General features: G+C 31.1%; 1 protein-coding gene across 2 annotated transcripts in view; it reads right to left on the minus strand.

Annotated features, from left to right (window-relative positions):
- Positions 1-3,248: 3,248 nt before the first annotated feature.
- Cd2ap (CD2 associated protein) overlaps positions 3,249-23,436 on the minus strand; it is a 103,418-nt gene continuing 83,230 nt past the window's right edge. For both annotated transcript variants that reach the window (XM_026394463.2, XM_026394462.2), the window contains 5 exons: positions 16,402-16,514; positions 15,594-15,695; positions 13,643-13,824; positions 10,126-10,189; positions 3,249-6,134 (listed from right to left, as the gene is read on the minus strand). In XM_026394463.2, coding sequence (XP_026250248.1) covers positions 6,093-6,134; positions 10,126-10,189; positions 13,643-13,824; positions 15,594-15,695; positions 16,402-16,514 — 503 coding nt within the window. In that variant the 3' untranslated portion in view covers positions 3,249-6,092. The remainder of the gene's footprint in view (positions 6,135-10,125; positions 10,190-13,642; positions 13,825-15,593; positions 15,696-16,401; positions 16,515-23,436) is intronic.

The raw sequence follows: 23,436 nt of genomic DNA on the forward strand, positions 1-23,436 counted from the left end.
GGGCAGGCCGCGAATCAGTTGGCCTGGGTCTCCCGGGTCCTACTGCAGGCTGTTGGGATCCGTGGCCTGGAAAGATTTGATGCTCAGCAAAGATTCATAAAAGTAGTAAAAAATTTGAATACCCTATTTAGGCTTCTTTCATACTCATTATATCTAGAGTGCCAATAATAAAGCATATATGATCAAGAGAATAAGCTCCAAAATCATGCTGTCTGGGCTTGGAGGTTAGTTCCATCCCTTACTAGCTCAGAAGCCTTGGTCAAGTCGCTTAATCTTCCTGAATTGGTTCACTCTTCTGTGAAGAATCATCACACAGAACTGTCGAATGGCGAAATAATTAGGAAAGTGGTAAGTTGAAACAGTGCTTGTTACATCATATTGACAGGATTCCTATTTCTGTTTTTTTTTTTTTAAGATGAACACAATATTTTTATTTATTTATTTTTTATGTGGTGCTGAGGATCGAACCCAGTACCTCACAAGGGCAAGGCAAGTGCTCTACCGCTGAGCTATCATCCCAGCCCCTCTAGTTCTTTCTTTTTTTTTTTTTTAAGTATTTTTTTCATTGTTATTAGTGTTTCTTTTTTTTTATTGGTTGTTCACAACATTACAAAGCTCTTGACATATTTCATACATTAGATTGAAGTGGGTTATGAACTCCCAATTTTTACCCCAAATGCAGATTACAGAATCACGTTGGTTACACATCCACAATTTTACATAATGCCATATTAGTAACTGTTGTGTTCTGCTACCTTTCCTATCCCCTACTATCCCCCCTCCCCTTCCCTCACATCTTCTCTCTCTACCCCATCTACTGTAATTCATTTCTCTCCTTGTTTATTTTCCCATTCCCCTCACCACCTCTTATATGTAAATTTGTATAGCAATGAGGGTCTCCCTTCATTTCCATGCAATTTCCCTTTTCTCTCCCTTTCCCTCCCATCTCATGTCTCTGTTTAATGTTAATCTTTTCTTCCTGCTCTTCCTCCCTGCTCTGTTCATAGTTGCTCTCATTATATCAAAGAAGACATTTGGTATTTGTTTTTTAGGGATTGGCTAGCTTCATTAAGCATAATCTGCTCTAGTGCCATCCATTTCCCTGAAAATTCCATGATTTTGTCATTTTTTAGTACTGCGTAATACTCCACCAGCCCCTCTATTTCTAAAGATAAGCCTTGGTGTAATTAAACAGACCACTTAAAATCCAGTATAAAATATTTAACATATTTGAAGAGCCTAACAGAGTTCCTGGAATAGCTACTTAATAACAATTGGTATGATAGCAGTAGATTTCAACTAGGATACTTAAATATTTGAAGAGGAGAGATGAAAAGGCAGAAGGGGGTCAAAAACACAACCTTGCTTTGTTCTTTTATTAATTCATCTACAAAACATTTATGGAGAGTCAGGCACAGTGGTGCACACCTGTAATCCTAGAAGCTTGAGAGGCTGAGGCAGGAGGATTAAAAATTTGAAGCCAGCCTCAGCAACTTAAGGAGATTATAAGCAACCTAGTGAGACCCTGCATCTAAACAAACTAAAAGGGCTGAGGATGTGGCTCAGTGGTTAAGCATCCTTGGATTCAGTCCCCAACCCCCTAACCCCCAAATTACTGATTGTGAACTATATGCTAGGTTATCTTAGGCCAGCCCACAATGTCAGCTGGTTTTGTGTGTGTGTGTGTGTGTGTGTTGAAATCTATACTGATGGTGTAAATGCAATGGTGGGTAGAATTGCTGTCTCAGCATGCAATTGGTGCTCAACTGTTATCATCACACACCCATAATAAGGAAATGCCTTGCTTTGTCCTATTCTGTTCAATATAGTTTTTCTCACAATTTCATGATGCATTAATATGGAGGTTCAGAAAACATTGTAATTCCCAGACTCAGTCTCTCTTGAATCTTAGTGATAGAATCTTGAAAGTAATAGAACCTAATAAATCTGAGTTAAACTGTCATCTGCTTTTACTTCTTAGAATAGAACTAAATTTGAAGACTTTATCCTCACATAAAACATCATAAGGTTTGAATTGGACAATTTCTAATATCTCCTCAAACACTAAAATTCTATAGTCAAGTTATCACCATGTGCCTGCAAGGCTTAATTTTTGTCTAATGTTTATGCAGGCCAATAAAAAGCAACTCAAAATTTTTAGATTTTTTTTTTTACTTAAATGATTTGACATACTTATATCCATATTGCTTCATAGTTACTTCATAGTAATTTTTAGAAAGTCTGAGCTTTGTATGTGGCATATTTCCAGCATGAATACATGGGGCATGTTTAGGTTTTTTGATTTGTTTTTGTACTGGTGAATGAACCCAGAGCTTTACAATGATAGGCAAGTGCTTTCTACCACTAAGTGAGATCCTTGGTGCCTTGCTATCTATCTTGATTCAATCTTTTCTTTTCTTTTCTTTTTTATTGATTCCATCTTTTCTATATCTGTCAGGACTTTTTCAGTTGTGAGCCAGAAACCCAACAAGCTTATGAGCAAATTTGTGCTTCAGGGACCAAGCAACAGGTAACTGAGGTTCCAGAATGACTATAATCAGTTTCAAAATCCTTTTACGATTCTGTTTCCATCTCAATGCTTTACTAAATTTTGTTCTTTCCAATTAGCTTTTCCATAACAGAAAAAATATAAGTAAGGAGAGTTTTCAGGCTGACACTAGCTTTTTGTTTCCAAATTCCAAAATCTTGCTCTCTGATTAACTTTAAAACTCAATTTGAGCTAAGTACTCTACCTACTGAGAGCAATTATTGGAAGGTAGAAACTAAGATGATAGCAGCTACCATTCAAAAAATATAATACAGATAGATGAATGTAGTATCTCCCCATATAATGTGATACTGTACTCAAAATCAAAGGGAGTGAAAATAATATACCTCCTCTCTCTTAATCTTATCCATCTCATTATATCACATCCAACACTGTAAAATGCTTTTTTGAAACTTCATTTTTTTCTGAACCAACTGTATCCCAAGCACTTCACAAAGCACTTTATATAAATCACTTCAAATTATCCCCATAATCCTGGAAGGTAGGAAATGTCTTACAGTTTCAGATGAAATGACATATTTCGAAAGATACAAGAAAAGTCACACAGGCCTAGAAGCTTTAATACTTTCATTTTCTATTTGTTTCTTTTATTTGGAAAATTCAAATTATAAATATTCATCACTCTAAAATAAACATATGCTAAAGTTAATAATAACAAAAACTGACAAAAATAGCGATACGATTCTTTTATTATTGAGTTTTATTTTGAGGAAAAAGCATCCTTTTTTTTTACAACACTTGTAAACAAGTCAGTAAATATACTATTCTGAAATTCCTCGTGTATGTTTGTGTGTATGTGTGTGTGTGTGTGTGTGTGTTGGAATGTTAGATTACAACAGCAACCACATTGTATAATAGTTATTAAAGGCAAGTCAGGCTAAAACAAGGATAAAATTTTATAGCTAAAAATATTCATAGCAGCAACTTTTAAAAAGATGATTTTATTAAGTCATTGCACTTGGTCATTTTATTGCTACAGCAAAACAAGGCCATTCAATTATAACACTTCTCGTTTTGGATTTTAACTGATTGTCTCATTCTGCTCATACATTTCAAGTTTAAATGCAAGCATAAAAAATTTACCAAAAAACTTACAGAGCACTTGAATTTTTTTTCCCCCTGTAATCACAGTAAGGAGCTAATTTTAAAAAGAAAAAAAAAAAAGGATCCTCTGTTCCACAAGACCCATTCTCTCTCTGCATTTTTAGACTCTTCAGTAAAGTTCTATAAAATTCTGTAGAGGTAACAGCTTTATAAGACAGAAGCTTAGTGGTCACAACACAAAAAAGTAACATTGAATACAATTAGAAAATTAGTATTATGTGTTTCAAAGCATAGCAAACCTGAACTATATATTCACTAATAATTTGGCAACAACAGACTCATCTTTTCTGTCATTTATACTCACAAATAGGGAGTGGAGTGTGGGAACTAATGTTTCACCTCCAATAAAAGCTATTACTATTACATACCATTTTGTGACATGAAATTTAGGAAAGTCTTCATATCAAGAGCAAATACTGGTAAACTATGATAAAGGAATCATTTTCCCCTTAATTTCAAGCTTGCTTGGTTTTCCTTACATTTTGTCAAGGGTAGAAAAGCAGAGAGAACTTCAATGAGTTTTATATTCTGAGAAGTAGGAAAGTCAAATATACTACAGAAAAATGACCAAAAACCTTCATGAATAACCTGAAATCTGCTGGAACCTTCTCTCACCCCATTGTTATGGTAGGTAGGGATAACTTAGTACATCTTCCAATGAGAAAGCTGGAAGATATGGTATCTAGGATGCAGTATTTTTATTTTTACCTAAGGACTGTCATTAATTGATAATATAATTTATTTAACAAGGCAATCATTCATTTGACTAATCATTTAAAAACAAAAAGGAACAATTTTGTTCAGTAGTGATCTCATTAGAAGAGCCCAAAGACATTAAATAGTTAAAATGTACACACTCAAAAAGCAAAATTAGCTTTCCCCCAAAGCCCAAACATTGTGACTTAAATATTAAGTAATTGTGTACTGGCATTTCTATTATTTTCTACTTCAGTTCTTTTTATATCTTTTTTAAACAGTAAGAATTTCATTTACACAAGATTTCCATACTTTTGAGATTTAAAAAATGTAAAGAAAAAACATTGGGTGGTTTAAAACAAAAACAAAAAAAAAAAGGAAGCATGATAACTTGGTACTCAAAATCATTTCCTATAGTACAGCTGGAAGCCTTTTTATTTTTCAAATGAAAAATTTCAAAATTTTAAATAAACCTATAAGTTTTTAGACATATTACGTATAGAATATAACATTCTGAAATGTTCAACTGTTCATAAATGACTCTGAAGAAATTGCTGATTCACCCACTCTGTGAAAATGTGGTTTTCAATATGATCAACTATATTTGGTTTAAATAAGCTGTAATGTTATATTTTATGATATACTAACACCCTTTCTAAACTTTTAACCTAAATAACATTCCAAAATATCTCCAGGAGTTAGTTTGGCCTATTATGGAAATTATACACTGTAAAACCTGAGTATTTACATAATGACAACTTGTCCCAGTATGAAGCCTTACATGAGGTTCTGAAAAGATTTGGATTTTGTTTTCCTAATATTACATTATTAAAAGTCAGAGGGAAGAGTATGAAGAACTAAAGATAATGAAATATTTGAGACTGCAAAACAAGCAGGAAAGTACAGCAATAAGGCTGGTGTTTACTATTTCATATGTGCTGTAGTTTCTAGGCACAAGTAAAGGATTAAATTGATGTTTTTAGATTCCTTAGAATTAATGAACTTATAATAAAGCTCATGTTTAACAATCCATTACATTTTAACTAAATTCCTTTTATGAATCCTATAGTGCAAGCAATATAAAACACTCAAAGTTGAAACTGTTTTTATTATTTCATTAGTTATTACTGTATGCATGGGTGAGTAATCTGATTTATAGCTAGGAAACTCCTATTTCATCACCCAAATTAAAAACAGCACTGCAGACAAACAGGCAAAACAGTGTAATCTTGGGTAAGAAGCTAAAAGTAAAAATATGTATATATTTACAAAGTTTATTTCCCTTAATGTATCATGGGAAAAGTAGTGACTACAGTTACTATAAAGCTAATTTGTCGCTCTCAAATAGTTTATCTTACAGATTACTTGTAAAGATATCACCATATTTATAGTATAGATCTCTTTAAAAATAATACTACAAGTTTCAATAAAAAATTATGAACTTTCTTTCCTTTTTATACAGATTCAGTAGTATTTTCAAGCAAACAAACAAAAATAATGTTTGCAATCCCAGCACAGTAAGAAATAAGGCCTCTTTTTTTTCATATTGGCAAAACTAAATATATATATATATATATATTAAAAAAAAACACCCACCCCCTAACTTTCAATAGATAATATAGTTCATATACTCATATTTCATTATCACAACATCAGCGTTTGTTATTTTTAAGTAACAAGTCAATGGAAGTTCATATTGTTGTATCTGAATCCCTGGAACACTTCAAGAAGACAGGACAGCTTTTTTCAGTTTCTCTATTTCCATCTAAAATAAATATAAATTGGGAAACAGATAAAATACACATTAGTGCAAATTATTTTGACATATGTCATTAACATTTGATCATACTTTTTAAGCCAGTAGATTTTAATTTCCAGATCTAAAATCCAGTTTCCCATGGTGTAATAAATATTGAGTAAATGCTCAACAGAAGAAAAATGTCACAGTACAAGTTTCAAAGAAGCACTGAACAACAAGAAAAATATCAACTGTAATTCTTACAGCCAGAACAATATTAAGTAATGTGAAATTTTAAAGAATTTTTAAAAAATTATTCTATAAAGAACAAAAGAACTCTGGAAATCAAATTTAAAAATGTACATTTAAACAAAGGGGGCAGTGTAGAATAGTATAAAAAATAAAGGACCAGTTTATATTCCATGATTTTCACTATCTGTGTATTACTGGTAAATTGCTTAACATTACTTCCTTTCAAATTCCCCACCTATAAACAGAAGGTACTAAATTGTCTCTAAAGCCCAGAAATATATCCAAGATTCAGACAATGTGTTAGAAATATTTCCACCTTTAGGAGAAGGGCCCCTTCACTTAAGAGAAAGGAAAAAAAATGATCATACTGGCTACAAAGAGATACTTTATTTTCACATACTACAAATGACTAAATTGAGGCTAAAAGACATTAAATAGTAAGTCAATATTTCTACATCAGTAACTGGTGGCATAGGATTTGTATTAGTAAAGTCTATGTCTATATTGTCCAGTTTTTGTACTGACTTTCTTCCCAATTCACCAATGTTTTCTTTACCTTTCACTTCCTTGCTTTTTCCTGATAATATTGCCTCTTTTTTAACAATGCACATAAGCAATGCGTGCATCAGTTAACCTCTGACTTAGTCGTAAAGTATAATTTTGATGTGGTCACAATCTCCTAAGTAATGCCAACCATCCAAATATGGTTTATTAACTTCAGGATCTCTCCTGATATCATTCTTAAATTTTCTTTTAATAATATAATTATGCACTAAATGTTTTGGCAGTATTGAATGAGAACAAGTCTCAATTTACAGTCTCAATTGAGATAAAATATTTTTAAATCATCCTCTTTATGTACTATTACTGTCTTGTTTCCAAAGATAAGTGAAAATAGGCAAGAATGCACAGAAAGCAGTAAGAAATAAGTTGGCAAAAGAGGGAATAAAAAGTGGGAGGAATAATCCTTCACTCAAAGTCAGTACTACTCCATACAAACAGTGATTTCTGACATAAATTTTAGTTATCAAGCAAAATCTTATATTGCTATCTACCCTCCTCATTGTTCCTTTTTTATCACCCCCAAGTATAATTTAGTATTATATAGTACTAACATTATAGTATTTCAAAATACTACATCTAATCTTTCTGCAAACATTTCTTTAACTATATGATCCTAAAACTTTAATGACTTAAATGTGCTTTTACAAATACAGAGGTCAAACTTTGCCCATTAGGGGGAAAAAATACAGTTCAATAGGAGGGTAACATCTGACCACGTTGGAAAAATTAAATTCTTCAAAAAAGAATTCATTTGATTCCTTTCATAATTTTTATGACACAAACATTCCTCTTGCTTATCTTATTTTCATATATGAATATTAGCATGTATGTATAAAACAAAGTCAAGAAACTTTTTTTTTAAATTTCTCAATTTCTACCAATTTACATGCTGTGAATTTAAGGTGCATTTTAAACATGTTTCCTCTAACATTCATTAATACAACAATAATTTATTAGGTATCTAGTAAGTGTGTAGCACTGTTAGGAGTGATGGACAAAGATGAAACAGACATGGATCTCACTCTAAACAGTCTTATAATAAGGAACGGAACAAAACAAATAGTACAGTAATAGGATTGAAAATTATGATTTATACATGTCTTTAAAAACTAGAGGAAATGTAAATTTGGATGAAAATTAAAACTTCTAGTCAAAGGAAGACTACTACCAACTTAATAAATATGATTCTTTGAGCAGGTCTTTAAGAATCTATAGAATGAGCATTAGAAGATAAGGCAAGAAGACAATTTAGGAAGAGTGAAAATTCAGATGTATCAACTTATTAAGGCACAATGGAGGATCAGAAATTAAGAAAGAAAGATAAACTAGGACTAGAATAATAGAAGACCTCATACACCAAGTTGAGAATTTTGAACTTCATTCAACAAGTAACAGAAAACTTTTGGAAGTACCTGAGCAATGAAAGATTAATCTGCAATAAAATTAGAGAAACTTGAGCAAACTCAATAGAAAATAAAGCACATCAGAACAAGAAAGTGTTGACATAAAAGTTAGAAAGTAAAGCAAATAGAACTGAAAGTAATAGAATTAGAAGAGAGGGTAAGTACCATGTATGTGTGACCAGAAGGGTAACAGAAACAGGAAGTCAAAAAAACAAAAGAAGAAAATAAAATATTTCCCTGGAGATATGGTAAGTTCACCATGTAACATCCAGGGAGACTAAAAGAAACTGGGAATACAAGAATTAGATTTAGAGGGAGATGCATTAAAGCTAATCACTAGATTCACTGTTGCAAATGAATTCAAACAGTGAATGCATAGAAAAAAAGAGCAAAGGATAGTAGTTAAGGAATATTTACATTTAAGGTTCAAGAAACAAAAAGGAAAGAGAAGTTAGACAAGGAACAAGTATCACCTTTCTACAACAAACCTCTGACAAAGAGAAAACAGTAAAAATTTGAAATGTGCAGAAATTGAAAAAGAGAAATTGGGTGTGGCATCAGTAAACCTAATAAAATGCAAGGGGTTAAAGAATGAAATGAAGGTAAAGACTCAGACACTGCAAATATAGGCTTTTTGTGAGAGGGTAGAATGATAGTTATTTTTGTTTTGTAGGAAATGAACCTCAAATAAAAAGAGAAAACATGTACAGTAGATCAAAAGGGCAGTAAGACCCGGAAGAAGGCTTTGGTTTGAAGGGGGGAAATTGAATATTTCCATACAAAGAAACAAAAGCATCAAAAAAAAAAAAAAAAGAATTTGCCAGATATAAGAGTAAAAATGAAGTTTTCATAATACTTTGTAAGTTGTATCTTTAAATATATTATTTCAACAACTAAAGTTAAAGAAAGTTAAGTGACTCACCCAAATTTACCCAGTATGATAATTTCTAAGAGTAGACATTTTAAAGTCTGGTTACTTCTGCTAAAAATTTTCAGTTCCACTGCTCTTACTTCACCGTTCTAATCTCCAGTTTTCTCACCCTTCTAAATAAAAACAATAATCCTTACAAGTCTTTATATGTATCGAATGAGATAATGAACAGAAAGAGCTAAGCCTAAATGATATAATTTAGGGTAGTCAAGACTATAATTCAGAATAGGAGCTCAAGTTCTATAACCACAGTCCCATGTTCTATCTTGACCTATGATGCTGACAAAAGAAACAGGCTAAGTAATGAGGTAAGGTAAAATGTAGAGAGAATATGAAATACTTCAATAGAGAATAAGAAGAGCCTCGGGGGGGGGGGGAAGCAAGATACAATTTTCTCTTACATATGTAGGAAGAAGAATACAAATGAAGACAAAAATGCATGAGCAGAGAAAGAAAGTTAAGGAAGAAAAAGGAATTAAATAAAATTGCCAGCTATCAGCAAAGAATAAAGGTAAACTTCTAGTGAGAACTGGAAAGCAATAACACCACCAGTCCTGACACAGGGAAAAAATAAACTGGTGACGTAAGAAGAAAGAACAATATTTATTTTATTCACAAATATATACCTTCAGGTTCACACACTGCCTAAGAGAGTTTAATGTTCAAAGATGTTTTTCCGTTTGAATGAATGAAATATGACAGAGTATCAACAAGATATTTACAAAATTGCTACCATGCAGTAGGGAATGTCCAAGTGGAACAGAATGGCGTAATTTGTAAAACCAATCACATAGTTGGGATTAAAAAAAAAAAAAAAAAAGTATAGTTTATACTGTCTAAAATCTCAATGCTGGGAGAAACAAATTACCTCTAGATTACTTCTCAAGGCCTTCTCTTCTTCCAAATCTTTTCTCAGTTTTTCCAGTTCTTTCCTAAAAAACAAAATATTTATTACTTCCAATTAAACAATATAGACGAGGCAAATAGACAAATTAACAGAATCTCTTCTGCCTAACCTCCCAGGTATATGAGGGAAACTAGCTATGTTGACTGATAAAATTTTCAGATGTTCTAGTTTCAACAATTCGATGTTAATAGTAAAAAAAAAAAATGCAGCAAAACCCCGGCAAACTTATCTAAGATAAATTAAGTAAATTCAGAACAGCTTATGAAAAAAACAAAAAAGGAAATAATACATGGCTTTTAAAAGCAATTTTCCACATTCATCTAGTATATATTTTATTTTGGCTAGATACTTCAGAGCCAAAACAATTTACAAAATAATATCAACAAGTCACAATAAAGGCAAATTACAATTTATCTGATAATTTCACCGATACTTTCCCTTTTTAAAATTAAATATTATATTAAAATTCAAACCAAACAGCAAAATTATTATAACCAATCTTTCTTAACTCGTATTTTTATTTTTCCATATTCAACTATTTTTTCAATAAAGATTCTATAAGTATATATTCCATATTGTGTCTTTTCAGAAATTATTTGAAAACATTTTCACTCTGCTTAAACTTTCATATTTATGCTATTTAGTATTCAAATATCTGTTTTTGATTTTTTTTAATTGAACTAAGAGATTTTATTGGGGCCTGCACGAAAGAGAAGAAAAGGAGAGGAAGAGAGCAGCCCCCTGAGCCAGTTTTGGCTTTAGAAGTGTTGATTAGGCCATGTGGCAGTTGCTGATTTGCAGGGTGACTCAGGAATGGTGGTGACTGGCAGGGTTTTTGTTAGAAAGGGGTGATTAGAAAATGTGTCTTGAGGGAATTTTTGGAGAAAAATTTTGACTTTGGCGCCCTTGAGACAAGAGGTGGAGGGGTAAGGGATTGTGTAATATTCTTCTGTAGAGATAGAAACTTCAGTGGGGAGAGACCCAATGGGGCAAATAAAACCTAATGCCAAGGTCTCTTGAAAACCCAACATTCCTCCCTTCTTCTTTTTGTTTGGACTCAGGGCGTTGAAATCTTCTGGCTACTTCCTGTTGGAGAGGGACAACGAATTTGAAGGAAGGGAGGAATGGTCAGGTTGGGGGGACAAGAGAATTATAGCCATAAAGGCCAGGGTGCTAAAGATGCAAATTTCCTTGGCGTTGAAATCCATGAAAGTTCCTTGAAGCCATAGGTCATGGATAGCCTCAATCCAATCCTTGTCTGTATAAATGGGGGGAATCAGCCAGCTGTGTTGTTGGAGGGCTTCCACAAACTACAGGAACCTGGAGTACCACTTGGTGAAGCTGGATGAGGCCATGCTGCCTGAGGTCCTGAGGTGGCTGATACCGACAGCTTTCAGTGAGCTTCACGCTTACTTCTCATTCACGGTTGGGAGAGAGGGCTAAAAGCTGGGTTTTGTTGTTGTTGTTGTTTGTTTGTGCATATTTTCTGCCTTTTAACATACATTAGAAAAATTCCCTTCATGAGTACTGTCAAAAAATAGTCCAGTATGATGGTGCATGCCTCTAATCCCAGCTACCCAAGAGGTTTAGGCAAAATGATTCCATGTTCAAGGCCATCCTGGGCAACTTAATGAGATCCTTTCTCAAAAATGAAAAATTAAAAAATATAAAAAAGAATTAGAAATATAGCTCAGTGTTAGAGCACTTGCCTAATATGTGCAAGGGCCTGGGTTTAATTCCCAGCACAGCCCCCACCAAAAAGAAGAGTATAGAAAAACAGTTTGAGAAACTGTTTAAAAATTTATTAACTAAAACAAGGGAACTTTTAAAATTATTTATATTATTTAAATTAACATTTTAAAACTAATTTCTTCTAGGCCTTTAATAATTAGAAAACCATGCCTCTAAGAGGCAAATTTTCTATTTTCTACTTGACCATAATTTTTGAAATAATAATATTCAACTCAAATTAATCTAGAGCTTATTTTATAGTGATAAGAGGTATACACCTAAGCTAAATTCATATTTCTACAATATTATCCTAGTTTATATATTTTCTATTGTGATTATTCAATATTCTGATTTCACTGTACATTAAATCTATATTTAAGACTAATTCTGCATTATTTATCCCATTCTATTTACCTATATAGTGTTAACATTATTTGCTTTCTGATCTAATAATTTAGTACTTCTCACATTTTTATTCTTCTTTTAAAAATATATTGACAAATGTATAGTTTTCATATACCACTGTTTTCTTTTTACAAGTCCAGGATCAAACGGTAAGTATTATTCTGCAACTTCTCTAATGAATACTTAGATGACTGACATATTTCAATCTTTATATGTCAAGCTGTATTTTTTAGTTACTTGTTGCATGCACTTTAGATTTTAATATTGGATGCATAAATATTACTTATGTAAGCTATAAAGATATAATAGTAATGCAAAAGCCAATTTGGGTTAATGTATCATCAAATGACAAACTATATATTATGTACATAAAATATATAATATATATAAATATATACATGCACACATATTTTAAGTAGTTATTCAAGATACATTTTTGTTTCTAAGAGATAATAAATGTTCTATGAACTACAAATACCTCATGTTATTAATCTCACTACATTTTCTTTATAAAGAATACTAGGCCACCTGAGAATTGAACAAGAAATGGTTTAAAATTAGGTCCTGGGTAACATGGCCTCTGGCTGTGAATTTTATATTCTAAAAATACAAATTCTTTTAGAAAGGATGTTGATGTAAGGGGATGAGCACCATCGTTCTAAGTTCAAATAGATTAGTGACTCATTTATTTGTTTTACCTTGATATTTTGCAGTATTATGTTTAAAATACCAAGTTTTAGAATTCAAATACTAGTTTTAATAGAAAAGATCTCTAAAATAATAGAGGACTTGAGGGTTGTTTTAGTTCTGTCTTTTATAATAAGTAAATAGCTTGACTTCTCTGAACTTTTATTTCTTCATTTTAAAAAATGGAGAGGGCTACAGTAAGTGATCTTTTACATGTACTTAAGCTCTACAAGGTCTCTCATATTCAATTAGGGATGTCCAACTGTACACTATATCAAAAACTTTCAGAGTTAAGAGAAAGGCTTTAGAGATCACCTATCCTAACCCTCTCAGAAATTCAACTATACATATATAACTGACCCTAAAATACAATATGATTTTCCTCATGTTTTTCAAGACCATTTAACTCCTATGTCTGACCAGAAGATTTCTAGTCCAACTTAGAGGTTAACATGTATCTATTCCAGGACTAACATACTGGAACAAGTTTTCCAATTCAAGTTTTTATCAAAAGCACCTTTAATGAAAATTTTCTTTGAAAACATACTTGCTTATACCAGAAACAGGCAGAACAGATCTTTATTTGATACACTTTGAAAGAATTATTTGCATATGTACTAGGTAGTACTCACAGAAGAAAACAAAGGTTACTTACCCATGATCCTTTTTCAGTGCTTCTACACTACACAGCAATTCAATAATCTGGGCGCGTAGTTCATCTAGGGAATTTTTTTTGCCATCATCTGTTTCTACTTTAGATTTTATTTCTAATGGAGTTAGGAAAGCAGATGTATTTGCTTTATAAGTATTTGAAGGTGTTGAAAGGTAGACAGATGGCTGAAAATATAATAAAAGTTTCTTCTGATCTTATTTGTATATATAAATGTATATTACATTTAAGCACAAAAGATACTCAGAGCAAAAGATGTTTTAAAATAACAATGCAGACTGAACATCCCGACCTGAAAACTGGAAATTCAAGATACTCAAAAGTTCAAATCTTTGAGTAGCAACTTTCCACAAGTGAATAATTCTATACCTGATTTTATATAATGGGTTAAGTCAAAATGTAGGCATACTAAAAACACTGTATAAAATTACCTTCAGGCTTTGTGTATAAGAAGTACATAAAACAAATAAATTTTGTACTTCATCTTGGGTCCCATTCTCAAGATATCTCATTGTATATTTGCAAATATTACAAAATACAAAAGAACTGGAAATCTGAAACACTTCTGGTCCCTAGCATTTTGGTAACCTGTACTCCAAGATAATGGTAAATTTGAAAATTCAAGAAACAGTTTGATGTTCCTGACTGGAAAAAAACAACAGACAATTAAAGAATTAATTTGCAACAACTAGTGGATTTTGTGGAAGAAATAAATGGCAATGGCTTTGTTTTTAAAAAGGAGAAACAAAAAAAAAATCCATCAAATTTATCTTATGGATGCTGTGCCTACTGGAGAATCTAAAAGCAAGAATATATAAGTATTAATAAGGTGTTACTTGATCTTCCATATTAAACACATATCATTTAGACTATCTAAAAAGGCTGACTTAAAAGTAATTATGAAAAAATTTAGAATGATCATGGAAGCAGCATTAAGATGAATCCACATACTGGAATCGTTTTTGTAGCAAAATAAAACAACAAAGCCATTTTAGTAAAATTTCAATGGATTGTCAACTGCTTAGAGAATGAGATTTATTTGTATTTAATAAATTGCAAATGTATCCAAATGCCCTGTAATAAAACTAAGGAAAAACTTAGGAGGAGATGTGACCTTTTTAAGTATATGTGTCAGTTGTGGTAAAAATATTTTAAATAAAAATAGCACAAGTTTAGAAAAGATACCTAAGACCGTGTAACAGATAGAAGGATCCATGTATTTTGCCATTCATTCCAGTATATACTGAGTGTTTAATTATGGTGCCAACAACCAAGCTAGGTAAAGAGTAAAGAAATAATGGTTTCTGATCTAATTAAATGTTATCGCTCTTTTAAAAGTATGTGGACTAGACAATTTCAGAGTATATGTTTAATAAGAAAATGAAACAGATATATAAATCTATGCCTTAAAAATATGAAATAAGTAACATTATTAATTTTAAAAACAATATAAGCTCTTCTAAAAATATCTGACTTAAGATTAACAACTCAAGGGAGAGAAAAGGGAAATTGCATGGAAATGGAAGGAGACCCTCATTGTTATACAAAATTACATATAAGAGGTTGTGAGGGGAATGGGAAAAAAAATAAGGAGAAAAATGAATTACAGTAGATGGGTAGAGAGAGAAGATGGGAGGGGAGAGGAGGGGGGATAGTAGAGGATAGGAAAGGTAGCAGAATACAACAGTTACTATTATGGCATTATGTAAAAATGTGGATGTGTAACTGATGTGATTCTGCAATCTTTGTAATGTTTTGAATAACCAATAAAAAAAAGAATAATAATAAAAAAAGATTAACAACTCAATTCCTCAAAAAAATTATTTTATTTCTTGGCAGAAGAAATAATTTTTAGAAAATATACTAAATTCTATAATTCTGATGTTCACAAAGAATCCTGAAAACCATACAAATGTTATAGCACGATGTGACTCACCTTTGGAACGTAGCATGTATCTTTTTTAAATTCAGATGGCTTTAGATTGGCACTATCTTCTTCTTTTGATAACTTCAAAGTTTTTTCTGGGCTTTGAGTTGGCTAGATGATTTTTTTAGAAATCAAGAAACAGAACAAATCAAAGAAGGAAACTGTAGTAGGCATTTGGATAATAAAGAAAATTACTTATACTACTTCACTTGCTACTATTCTTGTTATTCCATTACTCTTAAAAAGATATTATGTAACTTCAAGCTGAATAATACATTTGCATATCTTGAGGGCAAGAATAACTCATCTCACAGCAAAAAAAAATTTTTCCACTTAAGTAGGATAAAAACATCATAGTAAATACAAGTTAATATACTATCATTAAAGTACAACCTGTATTCCAGGCAAAAAACAGAAAGCATAATAACAAGTTACTTAGATAATGGGAAATGTACTACAAAAAAATCCTTAATATTTCCGAAGAAAAAAGTTTCTCATTTTACCCTAAAATGAGTTATCTTCCACTTTTCAATCTTGATCACTATTGTTAGATTAGTAGATAGAACAGGTTCCCTGTCCTCATTTGACCCTGGGCTGTGTGGCTATGGTCTCATAACAAATAATCTATTCCAGACCATACTGAAGAACATATCTCTTTCCTTGTTATTTTCTTATACATCAGCATTTGCCATTTGACTGTAAGAGGTACCTCTCCTGATTTATTAGATGTAGCTATAAAACCTCTAATTTTCTCATCTTCAAATGGACTTTGTATTTGCTAAATCTTCTGAGTTTTCCTATAGTAAGTGTAACTCACAGAATGTCCACCATTGAAGCGACCAGGCAGTCTTCTTCCAGGCATCTTCGGTCTATTTGCAGTGAGATGTAACAAGTTTTCTGAGGAAGCTATGTCATCAAAATTTACAACATCTAGAGAATAAAAATAAATATTGTCTACTGAGATATAATTGTACCTTTTAAGGGGTAAAAAGTAATGCTTCTGGCTTTTGAACAAAAAGAGTACCACTACTTTGAAGGACTAACAAGTTGACCTGTGCTTTTCATATGCATTTGGAAAACAACACCCTTAAGATAGAATCACACATTCTTTTTACTTGATACATTTTATAGTACAAGACTTTATAAACAATAAGGGTTATGTTTTCAATAGATATTTAGACTTCAACAAAAAGTTTTTATTGAAAGATAAATCTGTACCATAAACTGTAGTAACACAGAAACTATCATCTGAAGTTCTTGCTTATTAAAAAAAAAAATGATCTACTTAAAACTTCTAATTAATTACAACATCATAAAATTTGTTTTAAACTTAACGTAGTGGACTGATATTCAAATTTTAAGGATTCAACTGTATCTGGCACCTTGCTGTTCTCCATTTGCATTTCTCAGTGTAAAGCGAAAGTATGATTTTTACTGATTTATTTATTTTTGGTACCAGGGACTGAACCCAAGCATGCTTAACCACTGAGCAACATCTCCAGCACTATCTATTTTTTTGAGACAGGGTCTCACTAAGTTCCTGAGGCTGGCTTTGAACTTGCAATCCTCCTGCCTCAGCCTCCCAAGCTGCTGAGATTACAGGCCAAAAGTATGATTTAACATGTCTTCATATGGGATGTTACAGTTAGAACTAAAACTGTTTTAGCATCTATGCTTAGACATTACCATTTGTAGAAATCATAAGATAGTTATAAATCTAAGGCAAATCAAATACCAAGGGAAAATGCTATAAAGATCAATCTGCTTCTCTACCATCAAAGGCTGAATGATCTTTAACCCAAAAATTTGGGTTTAAAGAAGAATCTAGGTAAGTCATACCTCTGAAAGAATGGTATGCATTACCTTGCCTTTTCCTAGATAATCCATAAAATCATGCTAAAGAAGTAGTTGTAACTCTGAAGCCCAGGTTATCTATATATAATAAAAGAACCCTACCAGTAATTCCTGATACTTCCATTGTTACTTGTTACTGGTTTAACCCAGATTCCAAGCCAGGGATATTAACCACAGCCAAATGGCAGCAGATATCCTAATTTTCCAGGCCTGGATTTTTTTTCTCCCTTTTAGCATTTGCCTGGATGGTTATAATACTTTGTTAGATACTACGATGTTGCAACAGTGATTTGTTATTGCTTAAAATATTCATCATCACCCTCAATGTTTAATTCATCAAATTTCATATAAAAATAATTTTTAAAATTTTGTTTTAAGGAATAAGTGACACAAATGTAAGGCAAAAAAGAGGCATCACTGTTTGGCAATATGTGTTTTAAAATTGGAAACAATGGTTGACTACTGCTAATGTTTTTCTATAGATTACATTGTGTGTTCTCTCTTTGATCAAGTCACTAAGATAATGTATCACAACAGACACTGCAATATATTAAGGTTAATTTTTTAGTCTCTTGGTGACTGTAACTATATAACAAGTCATAGCAAGAAATAAAGACTGCAGTGGAAAATGCATTATATGATCTAAAAAAGGTGGAATTTAAATATATACTTATATAAAGGTCATTCTATCTGTAAATAATTGTTTTGTTTTGCTTTGATGGTACTGGGGATTGAACCTAAGGGTACCCTACCACGGCACTACTACCTAGCCATTTTTATTTTGAGACAAGATTTCACTAAATTGGTAGACTGTCCTCAAAGTTGAAATCCTTATGCCTCAGCCACCCAAGTAGCTGGGATTACAGGTGGATGCTGTCTATATATTTGTAAATATCTTGAAAAAAAAATCAGTATTTTTTAAAAAGTATGTTAAGAATAGGATACGGTTGGTTAAAAATTTCTTTTTACACTGACAAATGTACACTGATAGCCCACAAAACACTTTGAAAAATAAAAATCAATCATTTTGGCCTATAAAGATTATTTTCAAATGCATATTTAAGCAACTTGTAGAAAGAAAACAGAAAAACATGGAAGAAATTAAAAGAAATGAAAACGAAGGGTAAATAAACGTAGATTTACAAAATACACCATGCTTATATAATAGGCCTTCCAAATGTCCAGTTTGGGGGCTACAACACCAAGACAATTTCACCATTCTAAAACTCTCTCAGGTTCTCCATTTATGCCATTATGTTAGTAATACAGAACAGTGCACATTTTGACTCATAATATATCTAAATGATTTTAAGTTTACTTAAAAGTGATAACAATGGATTTACACTACACAAATGGCACAAAAGGCATAACCATAACTTAACTCTTGTAATTACACCTCGTCACTCTGACAACTACTTATGCTTTTGAATGTTGGTAGGAAGATATGGAACGTTTTTAAAAAGCCAAGTGAAATCTCTAATTTTAGGAGCAAATAACCTGATTTTTATGGTTGCCAAGGTTTGAAATTTTTAAAAAATCTTTTGTTACAGGAATATTTTAGGCTGTAATCAAGAAAAATTTTTCAAAATGAACTTCATTTTATTTTAAAATGGAAAACCAAAAGGGTTAGAATAAATAGACAGACAGACATGTACACTTTCAGTAAAATTATAAAGAAAAAAAATCAATGTGCACCACCTATTTATACTGAATGTAGTATTTTGATTTCTTTTATAAGTTGTTATCTTACCAAAATGGAGAAGGGTAGGATAATTTCCTGACACGTAAGAAGGGAAACATGGCAAACAGGCTAGGAAACAAAATCTGGAAAGAAAAGTCAAGGATAGGAATGTCTAGAAAAAAGACTAAACCAAAAAAATTATTTCACAAAGCAGGAAAAAGGAACACTTGTAGAATGAATAGAAGCATTTCAATGTTTAGCATATAGCTACTGCAGGTTATGTAAACTTACACAAGATATGTATTAGATTTTTAGATTTCTGGGTCATTCAAAAGAAAAAGTTAAGATTAGTATTAATATCAATACACATTAAACTAGAAAGATGCCTTGTTTTATTACTCACTAAAAAATATAGTTTTTAAAAGGATGGCACAATATTTTAAGAGGCCAGTTTTATAAATCAATATTAACATCTCATAAAATAATTGTAACTAAAATTAAACCACCTTTCAGTCAGTCAATTCTAGTCTTTGGTGTATACAGAAATTACAATAAAGGAGGCAACTTTAATCCTATGATATTATAAAATAAAAATGACAAATATTATCTTAAAGATATCTCACTATAAAAATTCAATACAACCTTTAAAATATCTTCATACATAAATAAAAATTTACCAAGGCCTTAACCAGTGATACTTTCTATAATATAATCGAGGAAACTATTATTAGAAACTAATATTTTTAATCCTTGTTTAGATAAGAGACTCACTTTTGATAGCATCCTCTACTCAATAAGAACCTTATTATAAAAATCCCACCATAAATTCTTTCTGAAAGCAAGAAATCAGTTAATATTTGGAAAGTAATTCACACAAAAAGAGATCAAGTATAAAATAAAATGGAAAGGAGAGAATGCTTCCTTATTCCATAATGACTGCTTTGGGAATGAAGAACTTATGTTTTCTAAAATTTCATTTTTTAAAATGTATTTTTATTAGTGAATTATACATAATCATGGGGTTCATTGTGACATATTCATATATCCACATAATAAAATTTGATCAATTTCCTTCTCCAGTACCTGCTCTTCCCTCTCCTCCTACCTTCCCCTGATTGCCTTCCTCTACTACACTGGTCTCCCTTCTATAACATTTCATTTTAATCCTGGAAGAACTTATCAAAAAAAATCAAAAAAGATAAAATACTACACTGTAAGGGTAACTCATCAGCTGTAATAGCTATGTTAGTACTAAAGTCTAGTATTTTAAAATAATTTACTTCTCAGAAAATTTATTATTGTAGAAGTATTTTAGAAAAATTCATTATTTTAAAAATATGTGGACATTGTGAACTTTATAAATGACTAGCAGTGTCAGTAAGATTTTCCTTAAACTAATTTTTAATATAGTGTTTGAAAAAAATGAAAAAAAAATCCCCACTAAAATATAGTTCCTAGTAGCCCTGTAATTTGTAGTGCTATATAATATATGAGAACATACAAGGGGGAACTCAGTTATAGCATGCCATTAAAAAGGAGAAAAGAAAATATTATTCTAGGAGTGACTTTCTTACATGTACAAAAGTCAGAATCTGTGTGTATATCTATATATAATTAGTATTATACATAAAGACATAAATGTTTATATGTAGTTTTATATAAACAGGACAATTTTATGTGATAATAAAATGAGGGCCATATGCCTTTTATAAATTAAAGATGAAACAGATTTCCATACCAGGTGTTCCAATGTGTATTAGTAGATATACTGAATCATAAAATGTTAGCTAAGTAAGAAAACAGATTTTGAGGAGAAACTTATCAATAATAAAACCCACTTTTTTAAAATAGCAAAGTCAGTATACTTTATACTATATCATTTCTACTATATCTTTTACCTCAAATTATTACTTTAACTGAAAATGTCAATAAGCTGGTTTCATGTTTTACATTTTCTGTAACTTATGAATTAGTTTTATGCATTATTCTTAAAAGGTATATCTTCAAACTAAGTAGAAAATATGAAATTTACATAAACCTAATGCCAAATTTAAAGCTGTACTTGAACTAAAACAATTTTTAAGAAGTGTTAATAACTCAAAGAGTTAGAACAATACTTTTATATTTCAAGCACAGATATAATATTCCTAATCCAAAACCCCAAAATCAAATATGCTAAAAAAAAAAAATCAACTTTTTAATGAGCATCAACATGATGCCACTTACAAGCAGAAATTTCTGCAGGAGACTTCATGTAATGGGTCACAGCCAAAACATGGATTTATTGATAATACTGTACAAAATTACTTCAAAGCTACATGTATACCAAATATTTGAAACATAAAAGAATCTTATAATTTGCTTTGGTTCCCATCCCCAAGATATCTATCTCATTATATACATGTAAATATTCTAAATACACCCCTCCAAAATGAAATTCAAAATATTTCTAGTTCCAGACATTTTGGATAAGGGATTATGTATATGTAAATATCCCACTAGTCCGCCATCCCCCTGCCATGTCAAAATAAATAAATAAACTCTTAAGGCATTTCTTGTTCCAAACATTCTGGATAAGGGATACTTAACCTATACTAGGAACATATGACATTCTAATGGGGGAAAATAGTATACAAGGAAAGAATTAATGTTTAGGACATAAGCTGTTTGCTACCTACAACTATGTCTTTTTTTTTTTTTGTATGAGATATCAAACCCAGAGGCCCATAACCACTGAGCCACATCACAGCCCTTTTATGTATATATTTATTTAGAGACAAGATTTCACTGAGTTGAGTTGCTTAGGGCCTTGCTAAATTGTTGAGGCCAACTCTGAACTCAGTGATAGCCCGCCTCAGATTCCAAAGCCACTGGTATTATAAGGCCTTCAGCACCATGACCAACCAGCAACTCTTTTATCTTAGCATACTACCAGTATCTAAAAATATTTTCTGGGAATAAAGCAATTGCTTAGTAAACATTTGCTACTTAATATAAACTCAAATTCCCCAAATTTATAATTTCTAAACTTTGCAGGATAACAGTGTTTTATGCCAAAATTAGTTTTGTGAGCAAAATAGAAGACAGTTGCTTGGAAATTAGCTGCTAATTTTCTGATTTGTGTAAGTCTTAGCATCTTTACATTATTTCCTTATTTATTAAAAAAAATTTAAAAACAGAAATTAGAAATATTCAAACTCTATTCCACAAAGCCTCTTTCTTTAAAGAATAAATAATCACTATGTCAATGAGGCAAAAAATGGAACAAAAACAAAGTTAAAAACTAAAACTTTCCAATCACCAACAGTTTGAAATAATTTTATATATATTATTTCCAACAGAAATGCAAAAAACAAAGTACGTTTGTTGTTGAATATATTTACAAAAAGTCTTGGAAAAATGTGAAAATTAGTTTTATCTAAATTTTAAGAGATTTTCTCACTACTTTGAAATTAACTAAATATAGCAAAAATTGATACAAATAACAAAAAAAAAATACAGATTCTAAATGTCATTACTTTAATCCCCAAAAGACTCCACCAAAATTTAAGTATTTTCTGATCAAGAATGTAGAAAATTATGAAAATTCAAAGATAATACTAATAGTTTTTTTTAACTTATTTTGAAAGTTAAAATTGTGTAAACAACCTTTTTTTTTCTTTAAGGATTATTTTTAGAAAACACTTTTCTGGCTATATTTTAAATCAAATGGAAAAATATGAGCTGACAAGAATCCATTTTTAACTACTAAGCTCCATAATAAAAAGATAAAGATTTTTAAAAAATACTTTTTTCATTTTTATTAAAATAGTAAATAAGTTAATTTTTACCAGATAAGAAATACTAAGTATATTTCAAGACTTTCTCAAACCTATAATCAACACCTCAATTACCAGAAATGAGTAATGAATACAGCATCATAAAGGGCAGTTAATATCCAAATAAATGGATTATAAAGTATTCAAAAGACTGAAAGGAGGTAACACTTAAGACAGAGGCTTTGCATTGGCAAACTGAAAAGACAGAAGAAAAATAAGATCACCTGGAAAAAAGTTTGAAATGTAAATATAATATAGTGGGAAAAAAATCTAAACGTAACTGAACTTGAAGTTCATAAAATGTTAACATGGGAGCAAAAACAAAGACATTAAGATTTTGTAAAAAGAATATTACAGAGCACTTTATAGAAAAGGAATTTAAAGAGTTCTCTTTTGATTTATGTAATTGTACCTAGTTGATATGTCTATAGCTTACTGTTTAAATGTTAAACGGAGAAAAACAGCATCTGTTTCCTAGAGTTTATGTTGTAAAGATAAA

Source organism: Urocitellus parryii, chromosome 8, assembly GCF_045843805.1.
Source record: "Urocitellus parryii isolate mUroPar1 chromosome 8, mUroPar1.hap1, whole genome shotgun sequence".
Taxonomy (NCBI): Eukaryota; Metazoa; Chordata; class Mammalia; order Rodentia; family Sciuridae; genus Urocitellus; species Urocitellus parryii.